This window comes from Ambystoma mexicanum, chromosome 9, assembly GCF_040938575.1.
Source record: "Ambystoma mexicanum isolate Mex_15411 chromosome 9, UKY_AmexF1_1, whole genome shotgun sequence".
Lineage (NCBI taxonomy): Eukaryota > Metazoa > Chordata > Amphibia > Caudata > Ambystomatidae > Ambystoma > Ambystoma mexicanum.
This window is the reverse complement of record NC_090931.1, coordinates 1,488,652,834-1,488,670,517: the sequence shown is the minus strand read 5'-3', so window position 1 is coordinate 1,488,670,517 and position 17,684 is coordinate 1,488,652,834. Positions and strand designations below refer to the sequence as shown.

Here is a 17,684-nt window from a genome sequence, read left to right as displayed (position 1 = left end):
TGAGGCTTCACCATTGTGACAGCCGCCTGTCCTTCCAGAAACACATAGCCAAGAAGGCCAAAATGTCATGCCCGCCAGCATGTAAATCATTCCAACATCAAACCCTTCATCTCACCGTGGGAGTTACAGCCCATAGTGCAGGTCTTGTGGTCTTGCACTTTGAAGGGGGGAATGCCTTGATGCGGATGCCAGCCTTTCATTTGCCCCCCCCCCTAAAAGCATTCCACCATTTTGTAGCATGCCTTTCTACAGGTGCACAGAAATGTGACCAAATCATTCACGTCCTAGACATACCTCATTGGCTCCCTCTCCAGGCCGGGCTACTGTTCAAGACTGCGTGCATCATCTACAACGCAGTCACGAGTAGCACACCAGCGTAACTGGCGGCTAAGCTCCACATATATGGTGGAAAACGCTCCTTGCTCAGCAAATCCACCAACCTGCTCAAATCTCAACTCTCACAGAAAGAGGACCCGTAAACAACCCTTCTCTTGCCATGCCCTAACCCTATTCCAGTATTGGCTCAGAAAGTCCCCACAATTCTCAAAATTCTCCAATTTTGCAAATATCTCAAACCGTGTTTTTTTTTTATTTTTTATTTTTTTTTAAACTACACTCGACCAAGGACTAATCCCAGTAGATGTACAGACCGACATACAGATCATATCTCCAAATACTGTGCTACTGTTAAGATGCCAGCCCATACGCTACCCACACCCTGTACTGCGCCCCTCTGCTCTCAAGCTAGGCCAGGACAGTAGGTCCTCTATACTTCTCCATTAAAGACACCTTCCCAGGACCTTGCATGACATTGCCCTCCAGAGGCTGCACATCGGACACCTCCAGCACAGGCTTCCATGCACTCGAGAGTCCCTCCCTTGGAGGAGTCAGTTACAGAACCACATGCCGGCTCACAGAAACAGAACCGTGGTGTGGTCCCACGATTTTCAGTGATCGAATCAGATTCCATCCGATCAAGTTGGGGCTACGGGCCAGTTTCTACTGGAGAGTAGTAGTCCCGGGAGAAACTGCGTTTGCTTGGAAGTGCCAACTGGCACATTCACGGTTCAGCTTCTGGTGGGAGGCCAGGTGGCACGCGTCATACTCCCATCACGCTTCCCAGGAATTATCCGTACAATGGGTAACAAAGCCAATTACTAAAGGGATTACTGAGGGAGGAATCTGGGATGAAGTGCTTTCTTGCTTTTGATTTCTAAGGTGAACTCAACCTCATCCAAAACAAACGATGGAGATCCAAAGGTTTGTCTCCCCACCAGTCACGCACACCTAAATGCCACCGTCTTAGGAAGTCGCATCGAGCTTTGCTCGCCAACACTGAACACAAGCAAATACACCAGGGCGGTCTTTTCTCATTCCTTGCCCGCTGATCCCATCGCCAACCATGGAGTTTCTCAAATGTGGGCACAAACTAAATTTCCCCACGGCAACATTGTTTCCACAGTGTGCATGTCTCTGAAGAGGCGATCTACGCAGGTCTCAAGACCAGGCTCGGACTGGCCGATAGGGCAATAGGCCCATGGCCGAACCAAAAACGCAAAATGCTTGTGTGGGCCCGTTTTTTGGGGTCAAAGTGGGGCACTGTTTTGGCCAACGGGGGCCAGTTGGGTGAGTTACCTCAATGTGCGGCTAATAGTTTTGACCAGTGTTCCTGAATATGCACACTCTGCATCACATTGCATCAAAAACCTGCCCCTTGGGTACTATTCAAAGAGCGTCTCAAAAGGAATGAATTCCCATTTGCAACTGTGGGCCACTTTTGCGTTGGTGCCGGGACAATGTTATGCCTCAGGACGCCCCCCGCCCCCGTCTTCTCAGCTTTGATGCCAAGGAACGTCCCTCTGAACCCATCCTGCTCACCACAGCTGCACGGCTTCCCCACCTGGTGTACTCCAGCTGCTCCAGCGAGAAGATGTGCTTGTTGAAGTATTCCTGCAGCTTCTCGTTGGCGTAGTTGATGTTGAACTGCTCGAAGTGGTTCACCTGGAAGCAGAGAGACAGGATCAGCGCACTAGGAAGCCTGGCGCCATCATTATAAAAGCAGGGAGCCCTCAGGACTGTGGCTGGTCTGATCAAGTGATAGTGGTCGAGGGCACTGCTAACTTTACAATGGATAGACTACATGCCAAAGAGGTGCCAGGCTTCATGCCACGGTCCCCGGAGCCCTATAATCAGCTATGCAGCAGCTAAGGCAACAGCCCCCCACATTGTAAATGTTGGAATCCACAATATGTTCTGGGACAGATGTCATCCTTTCCAATCTTGTAACTGAAGCTGCAGGTTTCAAGGCCAACACAAATTCCTGCTAGCCATCCCACCTTCCCGGCGGCCCATGTGCCGAGACCTTGTAGAACCAGAGACGGAGGATACCTTTGAGGCAGCATCGTGTGGGGGGGGGGAATAGGAACATCAGAGCACTGGCATTGTGCCAAGACTGTGAGGGTGCAATGCCAAAAGCCCCAAGACAATCTTACACATTTGCCAGGATCACAAGCAGACTAGTAAAGAAGGTTCTAGAGTCTTAGGTATCACTACACCCAACTCAATAGTACGTATATTATATAGACCATGCTTGGGATGGAACATCAAGGTAAATCGTGTCAGGTGGCTTCTACCCAACTGGGTCAGCACCTAGATTGGGATATGGCGCTTTACAATCTGCCCCGCATCATCAGGTTGCCATAGCAACAAACCGAATAAAGCATCAAAGGGCATGTACCACAATGCTTTAGCTAGTGTTGCAGGGTGGAACATGCGTGTGGGGGAAAGGTGGGGGGTGAAGCCATGAGGGCAGCAATGCTGTGTTACTGCCCTTTGGGCAAGACTAGGGTGCAATATCAACTAGACAAAACCAGAATGCCGCAGCCCGCGGGGAGTCAGCGGTTGCTAGGGCCTGGGAGCCCTAGCTCCCCAAATACAAGATTGGATAGACCCTGTTCCTATTGGAGACATAGGGTCATCTAGCGCCTTGAGGAGCCAAGACGAGCCATGGACCACTGTTCAAGGTCACACAGTTGGTCGTGCTAGTGAGTGGCTCAGAAGTCTTCCATGGGGCAGATATGGGATGTGCTAATAACGTGCGAGTGTCTCAGGTCCAGGATAGAGGGATGCAACTGGAAAGTAGAACGTTTTTGCTCACAGCAACGCAATCGCGAGGGGAATTTAGCTGCGTATTTGTAGGAAAAGAGATTATCCCACAATTGCAGCTTCTACTTTGAATATTTTCGACAATCACAGGAAACAAGCTTATCAGCTATTTAATTTATGTCCGGTTTTGAGGAAGGCCAGGGGCCGAAACACATGTAAACCTAAGGACACATTCCTGATTTTCCTAGAGCACCTTTGCGAAGTGGCAATCCTTTCTTTTTCTGCTTTTAAAAGGAGTAGAGGGCCTACTCTTTGGCCACTGGCATTACCACAGGACAACTCAATAATTACAAGTCGCAGAGATTCACCCTAATAGCCCACACCGCAGTTCTAGTATTACACCAGAGCCATGCTACTCTCTGGGATCCAGGATGGATAGGGGTAGGTCACTGCCCTGGAGCCAGGATTACACCAGAGCCATGCTACTCTCTGGGATCCAGGATGGATAGGGGTAGGTCACTGCCCTGGAGCCAGGATTACATCAGAGCCATGCTACTCTCTGAGATCCAGGATGGATAGGGTAGGTCACTGCCCTGGAGCCAGGATTACACCAGAGCCATGCTACTCTCTGGGATCCAGGATGGATAGGGGTAGGTCACTGCCCTGGAGCCAGGATTACATCAGAGCCATGCTACTCTCTGGGATCCAGGATGGATAGGGGAATGTCACTGCCCTGGAGCCAGGATTACACCAGAGCCATGCTACTCACTGGGATCCAGGGTGGATAGGGGAAGGCCACTGCCCTGGAGCCAGGATTACATCAGAGCCATGCTACTCTCTGGGATCCAGGATGGATAGGGGTAGGCCACTGCCCTGGAGCCAGGATTACACCAGAGCCATGCTACTCTCTGGGATCCAGGGTGGATAGGGGTAGGCCACTGCCCTGGAGCCAGGATTACACCAGAGCCATGCTACTCTCTGGGATCCAGGGTGGATAGGGGTAGGTCACTGCCCTGGAGCCAGGATTACATCAGAGCCATGCTACTCTCTGGGATCCAGGATGGATAGGGGAATGTCACTGCCCTGGAGCCAGGATTACACCAGAGCCATGCTACTCACTGGGATCCAGGGTGGATAGGGGAAGGCCACTGCCCTGGAGCCAGGATTACATCAGAGCCATGCTACTCTCTGGGATCCAGGGTGGATAGGGGTAGGCCACTGCCCTGGAGCCAGGATTACACCAGAGCCATGCTACTCTCTGGGATCCAGGGTGGATAGGGGTAGGCCACTGCCCTGGAGCCAGGATTACACCAGAGCCATGCTACTCTCTGGGATCCAGGGTGGATAGGGGAATGTCACTGCCCTGGAGCCAGGATTACACCAGAGCCATGCTACTCACTGGGATCCAGGATGGATAGGGGTATGCCACTGCCCTGGAGCCAGGATTACACCAGAGCCATGCTACTCTCTGGGATCCAGGGTGGATAGGGGTAGGCCACTGCCCTGGAGCCAGGATTACACCAGAGCCATGCTACTCTCTGGGATCCAGGGTGGATAGGGGAAGACACTGCCCTGGAGCCAGGATTACATCAGAGCCATGCTACTCTCTGGGATCCAGGATGGATAGGGGTAGGTCACTGCCCTGGAGCCAGGATTACACCAGAGCCATGCTACTCTCTGGGATCCAGGATGGATAGGGGTAGGTCACTGCCCTGGAGCCAGGATTACATCAGAGCCATGCTACTCTCTGGGATCCAGGATGGATAGGGGAATGTCACTGCCCTGGAGCCAGGATTACACCAGAGCCATGCTACTCACTGGGATCCAGGGTGGATAGGGGAAGGCCACTGCCCTGGAGCCAGGATTACATCAGAGCCATGCTACTCTCTGGGATCCAGGGTGGATAGGGGTAGGCCACTGCCCTGGAGCCAGGATTACACCAGAGCCATGCTACTCTCTGGGATCCAGGGTGGATAGGGGTAGGCCACTGCCCTGGAGCCAGGATTACACCAGAGCCATGCTACTCTCTGGGATCCAGGGTGGATAGGGGAAGGCCACTGCCCTGGAGCCAGGATTACATCAGAGCCATGCTACTCTCTGGGATCCAGGATGGATAGGGGAAGGCCACTGCCCTGGAGCCAGGATTACACCAGAGCCATGCTACTCTCTGGGATCCAGGATGGATAGGGGTAGGTCACTGCCCTGGAGCCAGGATTACATCAGAGCCATGCTACTCTCTGGGATCCAGGATGGATAGGGGTAGGTCACTGCCCTGGAGCCAGGATTACACCAGAGCCATGCTACTCTCTGGGATCCAGGATGGATAGGGGTAGGTCACTGCCCTGGAGCCAGGATTACACCAGAGCCATGCTACTCTCTGGGATCCAGGGTGGATAGGGGAAGGTCACTGCCCTGGAGCCAGGATTACATCAGAGCCATGCTACTCTCTGGGATCCTACTCTCTGGGATCCAGGATGGATAGGGGAATGTCACTGCCCTATTACATCAGAGCCATGCTACTCTCTGGGATCCAGGGTGGCTAGGAGAATGTCACTGCCCTGGAGCCAGGATTACATCAGAGCCATGCTACTCTCTGGGATCTAGGGTGGATAGGGGTAGGTCACTGCCCTGGAGCCAGGATTACATCAGAGCCATGCTGCTCTCTGGGATCCAGGATGGCTAGGGGAATGTCACTGCCCTGGAGCCAGGATTACATCAGAGCCATGCTGCTCTCTGGGATCCAGGGTGGATAGGGGTAGGTCACTGCCCTGGAGCCAGGATTACATCAGAGCCATGCTACTCTCTGGGATCCAGGATGGATAGGGGTAGGTCACTGCCCTGGAGCCAGGATTACATCAGAGAAATGCTACTCTCTGGGATCCAGGGTGGATAGGGGCAGGTCACTGCCCTGGAGCCAGGATTACATCAGAGCCATGCTACACTCTGGGATCCAGGGTGGATAGGGGCAGGTCACTGCCCTGGAGCCAGGATTACTTCAGAGCCATGCTACACTCTGGGATCCAGGGTGGATAGGGGCAGGTCACTGCCCTGGAGCCAGGATTACACCAGAGCCATGCTACTCTCTGGGATCCAGGGTGGATAGGAGAATGTCACTGCCCTGGAGCCAGGATTACACCAGAGCCATGCTACTCTCTGGGATCCACGGTGGATAGGGGAAGGTCACTGCCCTGGAGCCAGGATTACATCAGAGCCATGCTACTCTCTGGGATCCAGGGTGGATAGGGGTAGGTCACTGCCCTGGAGCCAGGATTACATCAGAGCCATGCTACTCTCTGGGATCCAGGATGGATAGGGGAATGTCACTGCCCTGGAGCCAGGATTACATCAGAGCCATGCACTCTCTGGGATCCAGGATGGATAGGGGAATGTCACTGCCCTGGAGCCAGGATTACATCAGAGCCATGATACTCTCTGTGATCCAGGGTGGATAGGGGCAGGTCACTGCCCTGGAGCCAGGATTACATCAGAGCCATGCTACTCTCTGGGATCCAGGATGGATAGGGGTAGGTCACTGCCCTGGAGCAAGGATTACACTAGAGCCATGCTACTCTCTGGGATCCAGGATGGATAGGGGAAGGTCACTGCCCTGGAGCCAGGATTACACCAGAGCCATGCTACTCTCTGGGATCCAGGGTGGATAGGGGAAGGTCACTGCCCTGGAGCCAGGATTACATCAGAGCCATGCTACTCTCTGGGATCCAGGGTGGCTAGGGGTAGGTCACTGCCCTGGAGCCAGTATTACATCAGAGCCATGCTACTCTCTGGGATCCAGGATGGATAGGGGTAGGTCACTGCCCTGGAGCCAGGATTACATCAGAGCCATGCTACTCTCTGGGATCCAGGATGGATAGGGGAATGTCACTGCCCTATTACATCAGAGCCATGCTACTCTCTGGGATCCAGGGTGGATAGGGGAATGTCACTGCCCTGGAGCCAGGATTACATCAGAGCCATGCTACTCTCTGGGATCCAGGGTGGATAGGGGTAGGTCACTGCCCTGGAGCCAGGATTACATCAGAGCCATGCTACTCTCTGGGATCCAGGATGGATAGGGGAATGTCACTGCCCTGGAGCCAGGATTACATCAGAGCCATGCTACTCACTGGGATCCAGGGTGGCTAGGGGTAGGTCACTGCCCTGGAGCCAGGATTACATCAGAGCCATGCTACTCTCTGGGATCCAGGATGGATAGGGTAATGTCACTGCCCTGGAGCCAGGATTACATCAGAGCCATGCTACTCTCTGGGATCCAGGGTGGATAGGGGTAGGTCACTGCCCTGGAGCCAGGATTACATCAGAGCCATGCTACTCTCTGGGATCCAGGGTGGATAGGGGAAGGTCACTGCCCTGGAGCCAGGATTACATCAGAGCCATGCTACTCTCTGGGATCCAGGGTGGCTAGGGGTAGGTCACTGCCCTGGAGCCAGTATTACATCAGAGCCATGCTACTCTCTGGGATCCAGGGTGGCTAGGGGTAGGTCACTGCCCTGGAGCCAGTATTACATCAGAGCCATGCTACTCTCTGGGATCCAGGATGGATAGGGGTAGGTCACTGCCCTGGAGCCAGGATTACATCAGAGCCATGCTACTCTCTGGGATCCAGGATGGATAGGGGTAGGTCACTGCCCTGGAGCCAGGATTACATCAGATCCATGCTACTCTCTGGGATCCAGGATGGATAGGGGTAGGTCACTGCCCTGGAGCCAGGATTACATCAGAGCCATGCTACACTCTGGGATCCAGGGTGGATAGGGGTAGGTCACTGCCCTGGAGCCAGGATTACATCAGAGTCATGATACTCGGATCCAGGATGGATAGGGGTAGGTCACTGCCCTGGAGCCAGGATTACATCAGAACCATGCTACTCTCTGGGATCCAGGGTGGATAGGAGAATGTCACTGCCCTGGAGCCAGGATTACATCAGAGCCATGCTACTCTCTGGGATCCAAGATGGATAGGGGAATGTCACTGCCCTGGAGCCAGGATTACATCAGAGCCATGCTACTCTCTGGGATCCAGGATGGATAAGGGTAGGTCACTGCCCTGGAGCCAGGATTACATCAGAGCCAAGCTACTCTCTGGGATCCAGGATGGATAGGGGAATGTCACTGCCTTGGAGCCAGGATTACATCAGAGCCATGCTACACTCTGGGATCCAGGGTGGATAGGGGAATGTCACTGCCCTGGAGCCAGGATTACATCAGAGCCATGCTACTCTCTGGGATCCAGGGTGGATAGGAGAATGTCACTGCCCTGGAGCCAGGATTACACCAGAGCCATGCTACTCTCTGGGATCCAGGATGGATAGGGGAATGTCACTGCCCTGGAGCCAGGATTACATCAGAGCCATGCTACTCTCTGGGATCCAAGGTGGATAGGGGAAGGTCACCAGGATTACATCAGAGCCATGCTACTCTCTGGGATCCAGGGTGGATAGGGGTAGGTCACTGCCCTGGAGCCAGGATTACATCAGAGCCATGCTACTCTCTGGGATCCAGGATGGATAGGGGAATGTCACTGCCCTGGAGCCAGGATTACATCAGAGCCATGCTACTCACTGGGATCCAGGGTGGCTAGGGGTAGGTCACTGCCCTGGAGCCAGGATTACATCAGAGCCATGCTACTCTCTGGGATCCAGGGTGGATAGGGGAATGTCACTGCCCTGGAGCCAGGATTACATCAGAGCCATGCTACTCTCTGGGATCCAGGGTGGATAGGGGTAGGTCACTGCCCTGGAGCCAGGATTACATCAGAGCCATGCTACTCTCTGGGATCCAGGGTGGATAGGGGAAGGTCACTGCCCTTGAGCCAGGATTACATCAGAGCCATGCTACTCTCTGGGATCCAGGGTGGCTAGGGGTAGGTCACTGCCCTGGAGCCAGTATTACATCAGAGCCATGCTACTCTCTGGGATCCAGGGTGGCTAGGGGTAGGTCACTGCCCTGGAGCCAGTATTACATCAGAGCCATGCTACTCTCTGGGATCCAGGGTGGCTAGGGGTAGGTCACTGCCCTGGAGCCAGTATTACATCAGAGCCATGCTACTCTCTGGGATCCAGGATGGATAGGGGTAGGTCACTGCCCTGGAGCCAGGATTACATCAGAGCCATGCTACTCTCTGGGATCCAGGGTGGATAGGGGTAGGTCACTGCCCTGGAGCCAGGATTACATCAGAGCCATGCTACTCTCTGGGATCCAGGATGGATAGGGGTAGGTCACTGCCCTGGAGCCAGGATTACATCAGAGCCATGCTACTCTCTGGGATCCAGGATGGATAGGGGTAGGTCACTGCCCTGGAGCCAGGATTACATCAGAGCCATGCTACTCTCTGGGATCCAGGATGGATAGGGGTAGGTCACTGCCCTGGAGCCAGGATTACATCAGAGCCATGCTACTCTCTGGGATCCAGGGTGGATAGGGGTAGGTCACTGCCCTGGAGCCAGGATTATATCAGAGCCATGCTACACTCTGGGATCCAGGGTGGATAGGGGTAGGTCACTGCCCTGGAGCCAGGATTACATCAGAGCCATGCTACTCGGATCCAGGATGGATAGGGGTAGGTCACTGCCCTGGAGCCAAGATTACATCAGAGCCATGCTACTCTCTGGGATCCAGGATGGATAGGGGAAGGTCACTGCCATGGAGCCAGGATTACACCAGAGCCATGCTACTCTCTGGGATCCAGGGTGGATAGGGGTAGGTCACTGCCCTGGAGCCAGGATTACACCAGAGCCATGCTACTCTCTGGGATCCATGATGGATAGGGGAAGGTCACTGCCCTGGAGCCAGGATTACATCAGATCCAATCTACTCTCTGGGATCCAGGGTGGATAGGGGAAGGTCACTGCCCTGGAGCCAGGATTACATCAGAGCCATGCTACTCTCTGGGATCCAGGGTGGATAGGGGAATGTCACTGCCCTGGAGCCAGGATTACACTAGAGCCATGCTACTCTCTGGGATCCAGGATGGATAGGGGAAGGTCACTGCCCTGGAGCCAGGATTACATCAGATCCATTCTACTCTCTGGGATCCAGGATGGATAGGGGAAGGTCACTGCCCTGGAGCCACGATTACATCAGAGCCATGCTACTCTCTGGGATCCAGGGTGGATAGGATAATGTCACTGCCCTGGAGCCAGGATTACATCAGAGCCATGCTACACTCTGGGATCCAGGGTGGATAGGGGTAGGTCACTGCCCTGGAGCCAGGATTACATCAGAGCCATGCTACTCGGATCCAGGATGGATAGGGGTAGGTCACTGCCCTGGAGCCAAGATTACATCAGAGCCATGCTACTCTCTGGGATCCAGGATGGATAGGGGAAGGTCACTGCCCTGGAGCCAGGATTACACCAGAGCCATGCTACTCTCTGGGATCCAGGGTGGATAGGGGTAGGTCACTGCCCTGGAGCCAGGATTACACCAGAGCCATGCTACTCTCTGGGATCCATGATGGATAGGGGAAGGTCACTGCCCTGGAGCCAGGATTACATCAGATCCAATCTACTCTCTGGGATCCAGGGTGGATAGGGGAAGGTCACTGCCCTGGAGCCAGGATTACATCAGAGCCATGCTACTCTCTGGGATCCAGGGTGGATAGGGGAAGGTCACTGCCCTGGAGCCAGGATTACACTAGAGCCATGCTACTCTCTGGGATCCAGGATGGATAGGGGAAGGTCACTGCCCTGGAGCCAGGATTACATCAGATCCATTCTACTCTCTGGGATCCAGGATGGATAGGGGAAGGTCACTGCCCTGGAGCCACGATTACATCAGAGCCATGCTACTCTCTGGGATCCAGGGTGGATAGGATAATGTCACTGCCCTGGAGCCAGGATTACATCAGAGCCATGCTACTCTCTGGGATCCAGGATGGTTAGAAGATGGCGTCACTGCCTTGGAGCCAGGATTACAACATAGCCATGTTACTCTCGACTTATAACGGTGGCACTGACTTGGAACCAGGACTGTAAAGGTGCTAGGTTGCTGGTTCTGAACCAACTTTACAATGGTGCATTGTTTCTAGCTATGCGCCAGGGCTGTAAGGGTGCAATTTGTGTGGCCTGGAGCAAGTGATATTAAAGGGAACAATGCCACTAGCTTTATATCATGATGTTACAATGTCTGGACTACGGGAGCTGGGTTACCAAGGCAGTGCCAGGATTTCAAGAGGTTACTGGCGCCAAACTAGCATTACAATGGTACAATGTCTAGACTGGAAGGCTGAAAGGTTTCTGGCTTCAAGCTCGTGTTACAACGGTGTAAAGTCTGTATTGCAAGGGTGCAGGGTTACTCCCTTCCCTTGTGCTTTCCTTACACTGGTGCAATGTGACCGAGCAGGACCTAAGCCAGGCTTGCAAGGTCAATGGGCTGAGGTCCTAGGTCACAGGGCTGGAACCAGTGTAGAAAATGTTCAGATCCATCCTACGGCACATGCAGATAAATCCGCTTTCCTTTCCTCCTCGGCCCTTCCATTAGATGGGTCACCTTTCTCTGGCTACTGCCAAGCTTGGAAGCGTCTTTCGTAGGGCTTTAAGTGGGCCGGGGCTGACCAGAGCTAAGTCCTGGCAGTCTGAAAAAAGAGCAGGTGCTCACATAAGCCCCACACTAGCCAGCATTCCAGCGCGTATTGGCTCTTCAGCATGTCACCCGATCGACAACATCTGTTGGGTGAGGCAGGGGATGAAAGAGAGGATTCATCTCCGCTTCAGTTTCTCCCCTCTCAACAGATGCTTTTGATCGTGTGCATCAATGTCCAAAGACCGCCTGCTATTGGGTCGGCGCTGCTGCAATACAAAACAAAGGGAGGGAAAGCCACATGTCTGTGCCCTCCAGGCTGCCCACCAACCTTGAGTAACGAGAACAGAAGCTGCTTGCTGCCCAAGCCACACACTTGTTAGAGCCCCCCCCCCCCCTTGAACTCTTGCCCCAGTTAATGCACTGGTCTTTCCTTTTTATACATTATTAAAGTGTTGGTCCCCTTGTGTGGTTCTCTAAAGCCGCACCAACTTTGGAAGTTATTGGTATGGGCAGTGCGTTTATCTGCACGTGCAGATAATCACGTCCCCACCCCAGCAAACAAAGTAGATAAGAGCAGCCAATGGGAGCTCAACTCAAAGGGGATGACGCAGTAGATGGTGTAAGAACTCTAGTGGAGCAACAAAACCCAAAATGCATTGCTCAGTGTATGTTAAACTAAGCAACAGGAGGAAAGACTCAATCAATCTCAAGACTTCAAAGAAAGGGGAAGAAACCAATGCAAGTGCCAAGGAGAAGAGGCAACCAAGCTCGAGAACAATCAAACAAAGGGGACGAAACCAATGGCAGTGCCAAGGAGAAGAGGCAACCAAGCTCGAGAACAATCAAACAAAGGGGACGAAACCAATGACAGTGCCAAGGAGAAGAGGCAACCAAGCTCGAGAACAATCAAAGAAAGGGGAAGAAACCAATGACAGTGCCAAGGAGAAGAGGCAACCAAGCTCGAGAACAATCAAAGAAAGGGGACGAAACCAATGACAGTGCCAAGGAGAAGAGGCAACCAAGCTCGAGAACAATCAAACAAAGGGGACGAAACCAATGACAGTGCCAAGGAGAAGAGGCAACCAAGCTCGAGAACAATCAAACAAAGGGGACGAAACCAATGACAGTGCCAAGGAGAAGAGGCAACCAAGCTCGAGAACAATCAAAGAAAGGGGAAGAAACCAATGACAGTGCCAAGGAGAAGAGGCAACCAAGCTCGAGAACAATCAAACAAAGGGGACGAAACCAATGGCAGTTCCAAGGAGAAGAGGCAACCAAGCTCGAGAACAATCAAACAAAGGGGACGAAACCAATGACAGTGCCAAGGAGAAGAGGCAAGAGGCAACCAAGCTCGAGAACAATCAAAGAAAGGGGCCAAACCAATGAAAGTGCTTAGGGGAAGAGGCAAGACACAACCAAGCTCGAGAACAATCAAACAAAGGGGACGAAACCAATGACAGTGCCAAGGAGAGCAGCAAAGACGCAACCAAGCTCGAGATCAAAGAAAGGGGACCAAACCAATGAAAGTGCCTCGGAGAAGAGGCAAGAGGCAAGACACAACCAAGCTCGAGAACAATCAAAGAAAGGGGAAGAAACCAATGAAAGTGCCAAGGAGAAGAGGCAAGAGGCAAGACACAACCAAGCTCGAGAACAATCAAAGAAAGGGGAAGAAACCAATGAAAGTGCCAAGGAGAAGAGGCAAGAGGCAAGACACAACCAAGCTCGAGAACAATCAAACAAAGGGGACGAAACCAATGACAGTGCCAAGGAGAGCAGCAAAGACGCAACCAAGCTCGAGATCAAAGAAAGGGGACCAAACCAATGAAAGTGCCTAGGAGAAGAGGCAAGACACAACCAAGCTCGAGAACAATCAAAGAAAGGGGAAGAAACCAATGAAAGTGCCAAGGAGAAGAGGCAAGAGGCAACCAAGCTCGAGAACAATCAAAGAAAGGGGCCAAACCAATGACAGTGCCAAGGAGAGCAGCAAAGACGCAACCAAGCTCGAGAACAATCAAAGAAAGGGGAAGAAACCAATGAAAGTGCCAAGGAGAAGAGGCAAGAGGCAAGACACAACCAAGCTCGAGAACAATCAAAGAAAGGGGACCAAACCAATGAAAGTGCCTAGGAGAAGAGGCAAGACACAACCAAGCTCGAGAACAATCAAAGAAAGGGGAAGAAACCAATGAAAGTGCCAAGGAGAAGAGGCAAGAGGCAACCAAGCTCGAGAACAATCAAAGAAAGGGGCCAAACCAATGACAGTGCCAAGGAGAGCAGCAAAGACGCAACCAAGCTCGAGAACAATCAAAGAAAGGGGAAGAAACCAATGAAAGTGCCTAGGGGAAGAGGCGAGACACAACCAAGCTCGAGAACAATCAAAGAAAGGGGCCAAACCAATGAAAGTGCCTAGGAGAAGAGGCAAGAGGCAAGACACAACCAAGCTCGAGAACAATCAAAGAAAGGGGAAGAAACCAATGAAAGTGCCAAGGAGAAGAGGCAAGAGGCAAGACACAACCAAGCTCGAGAACAATCAACGAAAGGGGCCAAACCAATGAAAGTGCCTAGGAGAAGAGGCAAGAGGCAAGACACAACCAAGCTCGAGAACAATCAAAGAAAGGGGAAGAAACCAATGAAAGTGCCAAGGAGAGCAGCAAAGACACAACCAAGCTCGAGAACAATCAAAGAAAGGGGCCAAACCAATGAAAGTGCCAAGGAGAAGAGGCAAGAGGCAACCAAGCTCGAGAACAATCAAAGAAAGGGGCCAAACCAATGACAGTGCCAAGGAGAAGAGGCAACCAAGCTCGAGAACAATCAAAGAAAGGGGCCAAACCAATGAAAGTGCCTAGGAGAAGAGGCAAGAGGCAACCAAGCTCGAGAACAATCAACGAAAGGGGCCAAACCAATGAAAGTGCCTAGGAGAAGAGGCAAGAGGCAAGACACAACCAAGCTCGAGAACAATCAAAGAAAGGGGAAGAAACCAATGAACGTGCCAAGGAGAAGAGGCAAGACACAACCAAGCTCGAGAACAAGCAAAGAAAGGGGACGATACCAATGAAAGCGCCAAGGAGAAGAGGCAATAGGCAAGACACAACCAAGCTTGAGAACAATCAAAGAAAGGGGATAAAACCAATAAAAGTGCCATGGAGAGCAGGAAAGACACAACTAAACTCGAGAACAATCAAAGAAAGGGGACCAAACCAATGAAAGTGCCAAGGAGAAGAGGCAAGGCGCAACCAAGCTGGAGAACAGTCAAAGAAAGGGGACCAAACCAATGAAAGCGCCAAGGAGAAGAGGCAAGGCACAACCAAGCACGAGAACAATCAAAGAAAGGGGACAAACCCAATCAAAGCGCCAAGGACAAGAGGAAAACTGATTAATTGATTTCATGTCCAAATAAGGATCTGGGAGCATGATAGCACTTCCGAAATATGGAGAATGTCGTAATTAAGAAAAATAGCTATAGAAGAAGAAATGCTTTAAAGTTTAGGTCAATTAGTAGAAAACAACGTTTTAACCATAAGAGCAATTACCTTATACAGTAGCGTCTGTGAGCTGGTTGAACCTCAGATGGTCCCTTCAATACAGCAGCAGGAAAAATGCCAGGAGTAATGGGTTCCCACACTAGAGCAGCAAGCTGAATGCCAGGAGTCATGGGTTCCTACACTAGAGCAGCAAGCTGAGTGCCAGGATTAATGGTCCATACACTAGAGCAGCAAGCTGAATGCCAGGAGTCATGGGTTCCTACACTAGAGCAGCAAGCTGAGTGGCAGGAGTAATGGGTTCCTACACTAGAGCAGCAAGCCGAATGCCAGGATTATGGGGGTCCTGTACCAGAGCAGTGGGCTGGACGCCAGGAGAACTAGAACACAGGGTCAAGTCCAATGCTCTGTTAAAGTGCTTTTCAGTAATGGGTTCCGCAGTGTGCGCAACAACCTGAATGCCAGGAGTAATGCACACCTGCATGCGGGCAGTGGGTTTAATACCATGAGCAAAGAGACCCTGCACCCCAGCAGTGGGTGAACATCAAAGCGTGTGGGGCCTGCACTACAGCAAAGGAGCGAAGGGGGTGGACACAAAGATCCATGGGATCATGCACCAAAGGTACTGGTCAGATGTGGAGTGCTGCCTCAGTGTGTCCATCACAGCACAGGTTGGACATCATGATCCAGAGAGCTCCTTCCAAAGCTTCAACAGGCACCAGTCCAGTGTGAACCCACACATGATGGCCATATGGGTCAGGCAGGCTCCACAGGTGCTTCTGTAGCCCTCCAATACATGAGGCTACACCAACAGACACACTCAGGGGTCCCGCACCACTCACCTGAAAGTTCTCGAAGCCAAAGATATCCAGAATCCCCACACACTTGAAGTTTTCCTTCCCTTTGATCTTGGCATTAATCCTGCCGAGGAGCCAAGAGAAGCCCTGGGAGTAGAGCGCCATCGCCAGCGAGTCTCTGGAGTCCGCGGCCTAGGAGAGAAAGGGAGAAGATGAGGGAGGTTGGTGCCCAACAACAGCAACAGGAGAGACAGAACCATTGTACACATACATTAATTAGGCAGTAAGCCGCAAGCCTGCGGCCCATTACTGCATAAGGTAATGCCCCCGGGGCCCATATGCAAGGGCCTCAATGAAGACCCCTGGGGCATTACCTTATGCGGTAATGGCTCGCAGGTGAGGGGCCGATTGCCATTAGTACCCCGGCCCATTAGACCGGGGTATCATAGGCATGTTATTTTCTGTTCCAAACCAATCAGACGTTTCTGAACAGAAAAAAACAAATGTAAAAAAATGGCCACCGGGTAAGGGAAAACAAAGTCAGTTTTCCCTTTCCATGGCGGTCATTGAAAATAAGTGAAAAAAGTAGACAAACAAAATTTCCACCGTGCAAAGGGAGATGGGACTACATGTAGTCCCTTCTCCCTTTCAATGACAGCCTGTCGCAGATTGGGAGCGGGCGCGTTTGGGGCAGAAGTGTTTCCAGCGCGTCCACTCTCGAAATGGACAAAAAAGAATCTAAGTGGAAGTGGGGGTGGGAGGGCGGGGAGGGAATTCTGTGGATGGGGGAGGAGGAGTGGGAGAAAGACATACCCGATTCCCCGGCCAGTGGAGATGGCGGCCGCCAGCCCTGAGGAGGCTCCGGGCGGTGGGATTACCATGTGGTAATGCCCACATTCTGAGCCTCCCCATTGGCTGGGAGGCTGCCGCACCCCCCTCGCCGGGTACTAATGGGCAGCAAGGGAAGCACGAGCTAGAACATGCAGGGGTGCATACCCTTAGAATGGCACTGGAATCGAGGGAGGTGGGGGGGGGGGTAGTGTAGACCTAAAATCATGTGGGGCCTCACTGGAATCGAGGGAGGTACGGGTAGGGAAGATCTGAAATCACATGGGACCGCACTGGAATCGAGGGAGGTACGGGGTAGGGAAGATCTGAAATCACATGGGACCGCACTGGAATCGAGGGAGGTGGGTTGTAGCCAAAACCTGAAATCATGAGGAGACCCCAAGACCCTCACTGTCACGACCCGAGTATGATGCTACTTTATCTGGAATAGATGGAGAAGGATCGGTCCTGTGTACTGTCCCCGTCCCAAAATGGCTGTCGGAGTTCCGGTTGACAGTCTAGCTTTGGAACACACTTGCAGCTCCTTCCTGTTTCCTCCCACACTGATGTCAACAGGGGATTTATGCAGCAGCAACTAGGAAACCTGCATGTCGCTACTCTTTTCCTAAAACGCTCGGTGCGTTTGAAATGTTCTTACTGTTCTTTGCTATTGTATCTCCCTTTCTGGTCCATTTTGCTCTACTAACTCACTCTATTACACAGATCTCAGCACCAGCATCACCTCAGACATTGGGCAGCCTCTGCATCGGTCCCAGGCCCTTTTGAACCCTCAAGCCGATACTCTGTGCTTCGCGCCCTTATCAAAGCATAGCTCTCCCTTTTAGTGAGGATAACGTCTTTTTCTCCTATCGTCCCTGCAGCACAACCTCTTCCGTCCTCTTGCTACTCTGTCAGTCCTCCCCATTTACATCGTATCC

At 52.4% G+C, this 17,684-nt stretch overlaps 1 protein-coding gene across 1 annotated transcript in view; it reads right to left on the bottom strand.

The window, feature by feature from the left end:
* The window catches only part of LOC138489261 (unconventional myosin-X-like), a 788,454-nt gene that overhangs the window by 342,221 nt on the left and 428,549 nt on the right, over positions 1-17,684 (bottom strand). The window contains exons 12-13 of the mRNA XM_069616957.1: positions 15,964-16,110; positions 1,901-2,001 (exon numbers count right to left, since the gene is read on the bottom strand). Of these exons, the coding sequence (XP_069473058.1) occupies positions 1,901-2,001; positions 15,964-16,110 (248 nt within the window). The remainder of the gene's footprint in view (positions 1-1,900; positions 2,002-15,963; positions 16,111-17,684) is intronic.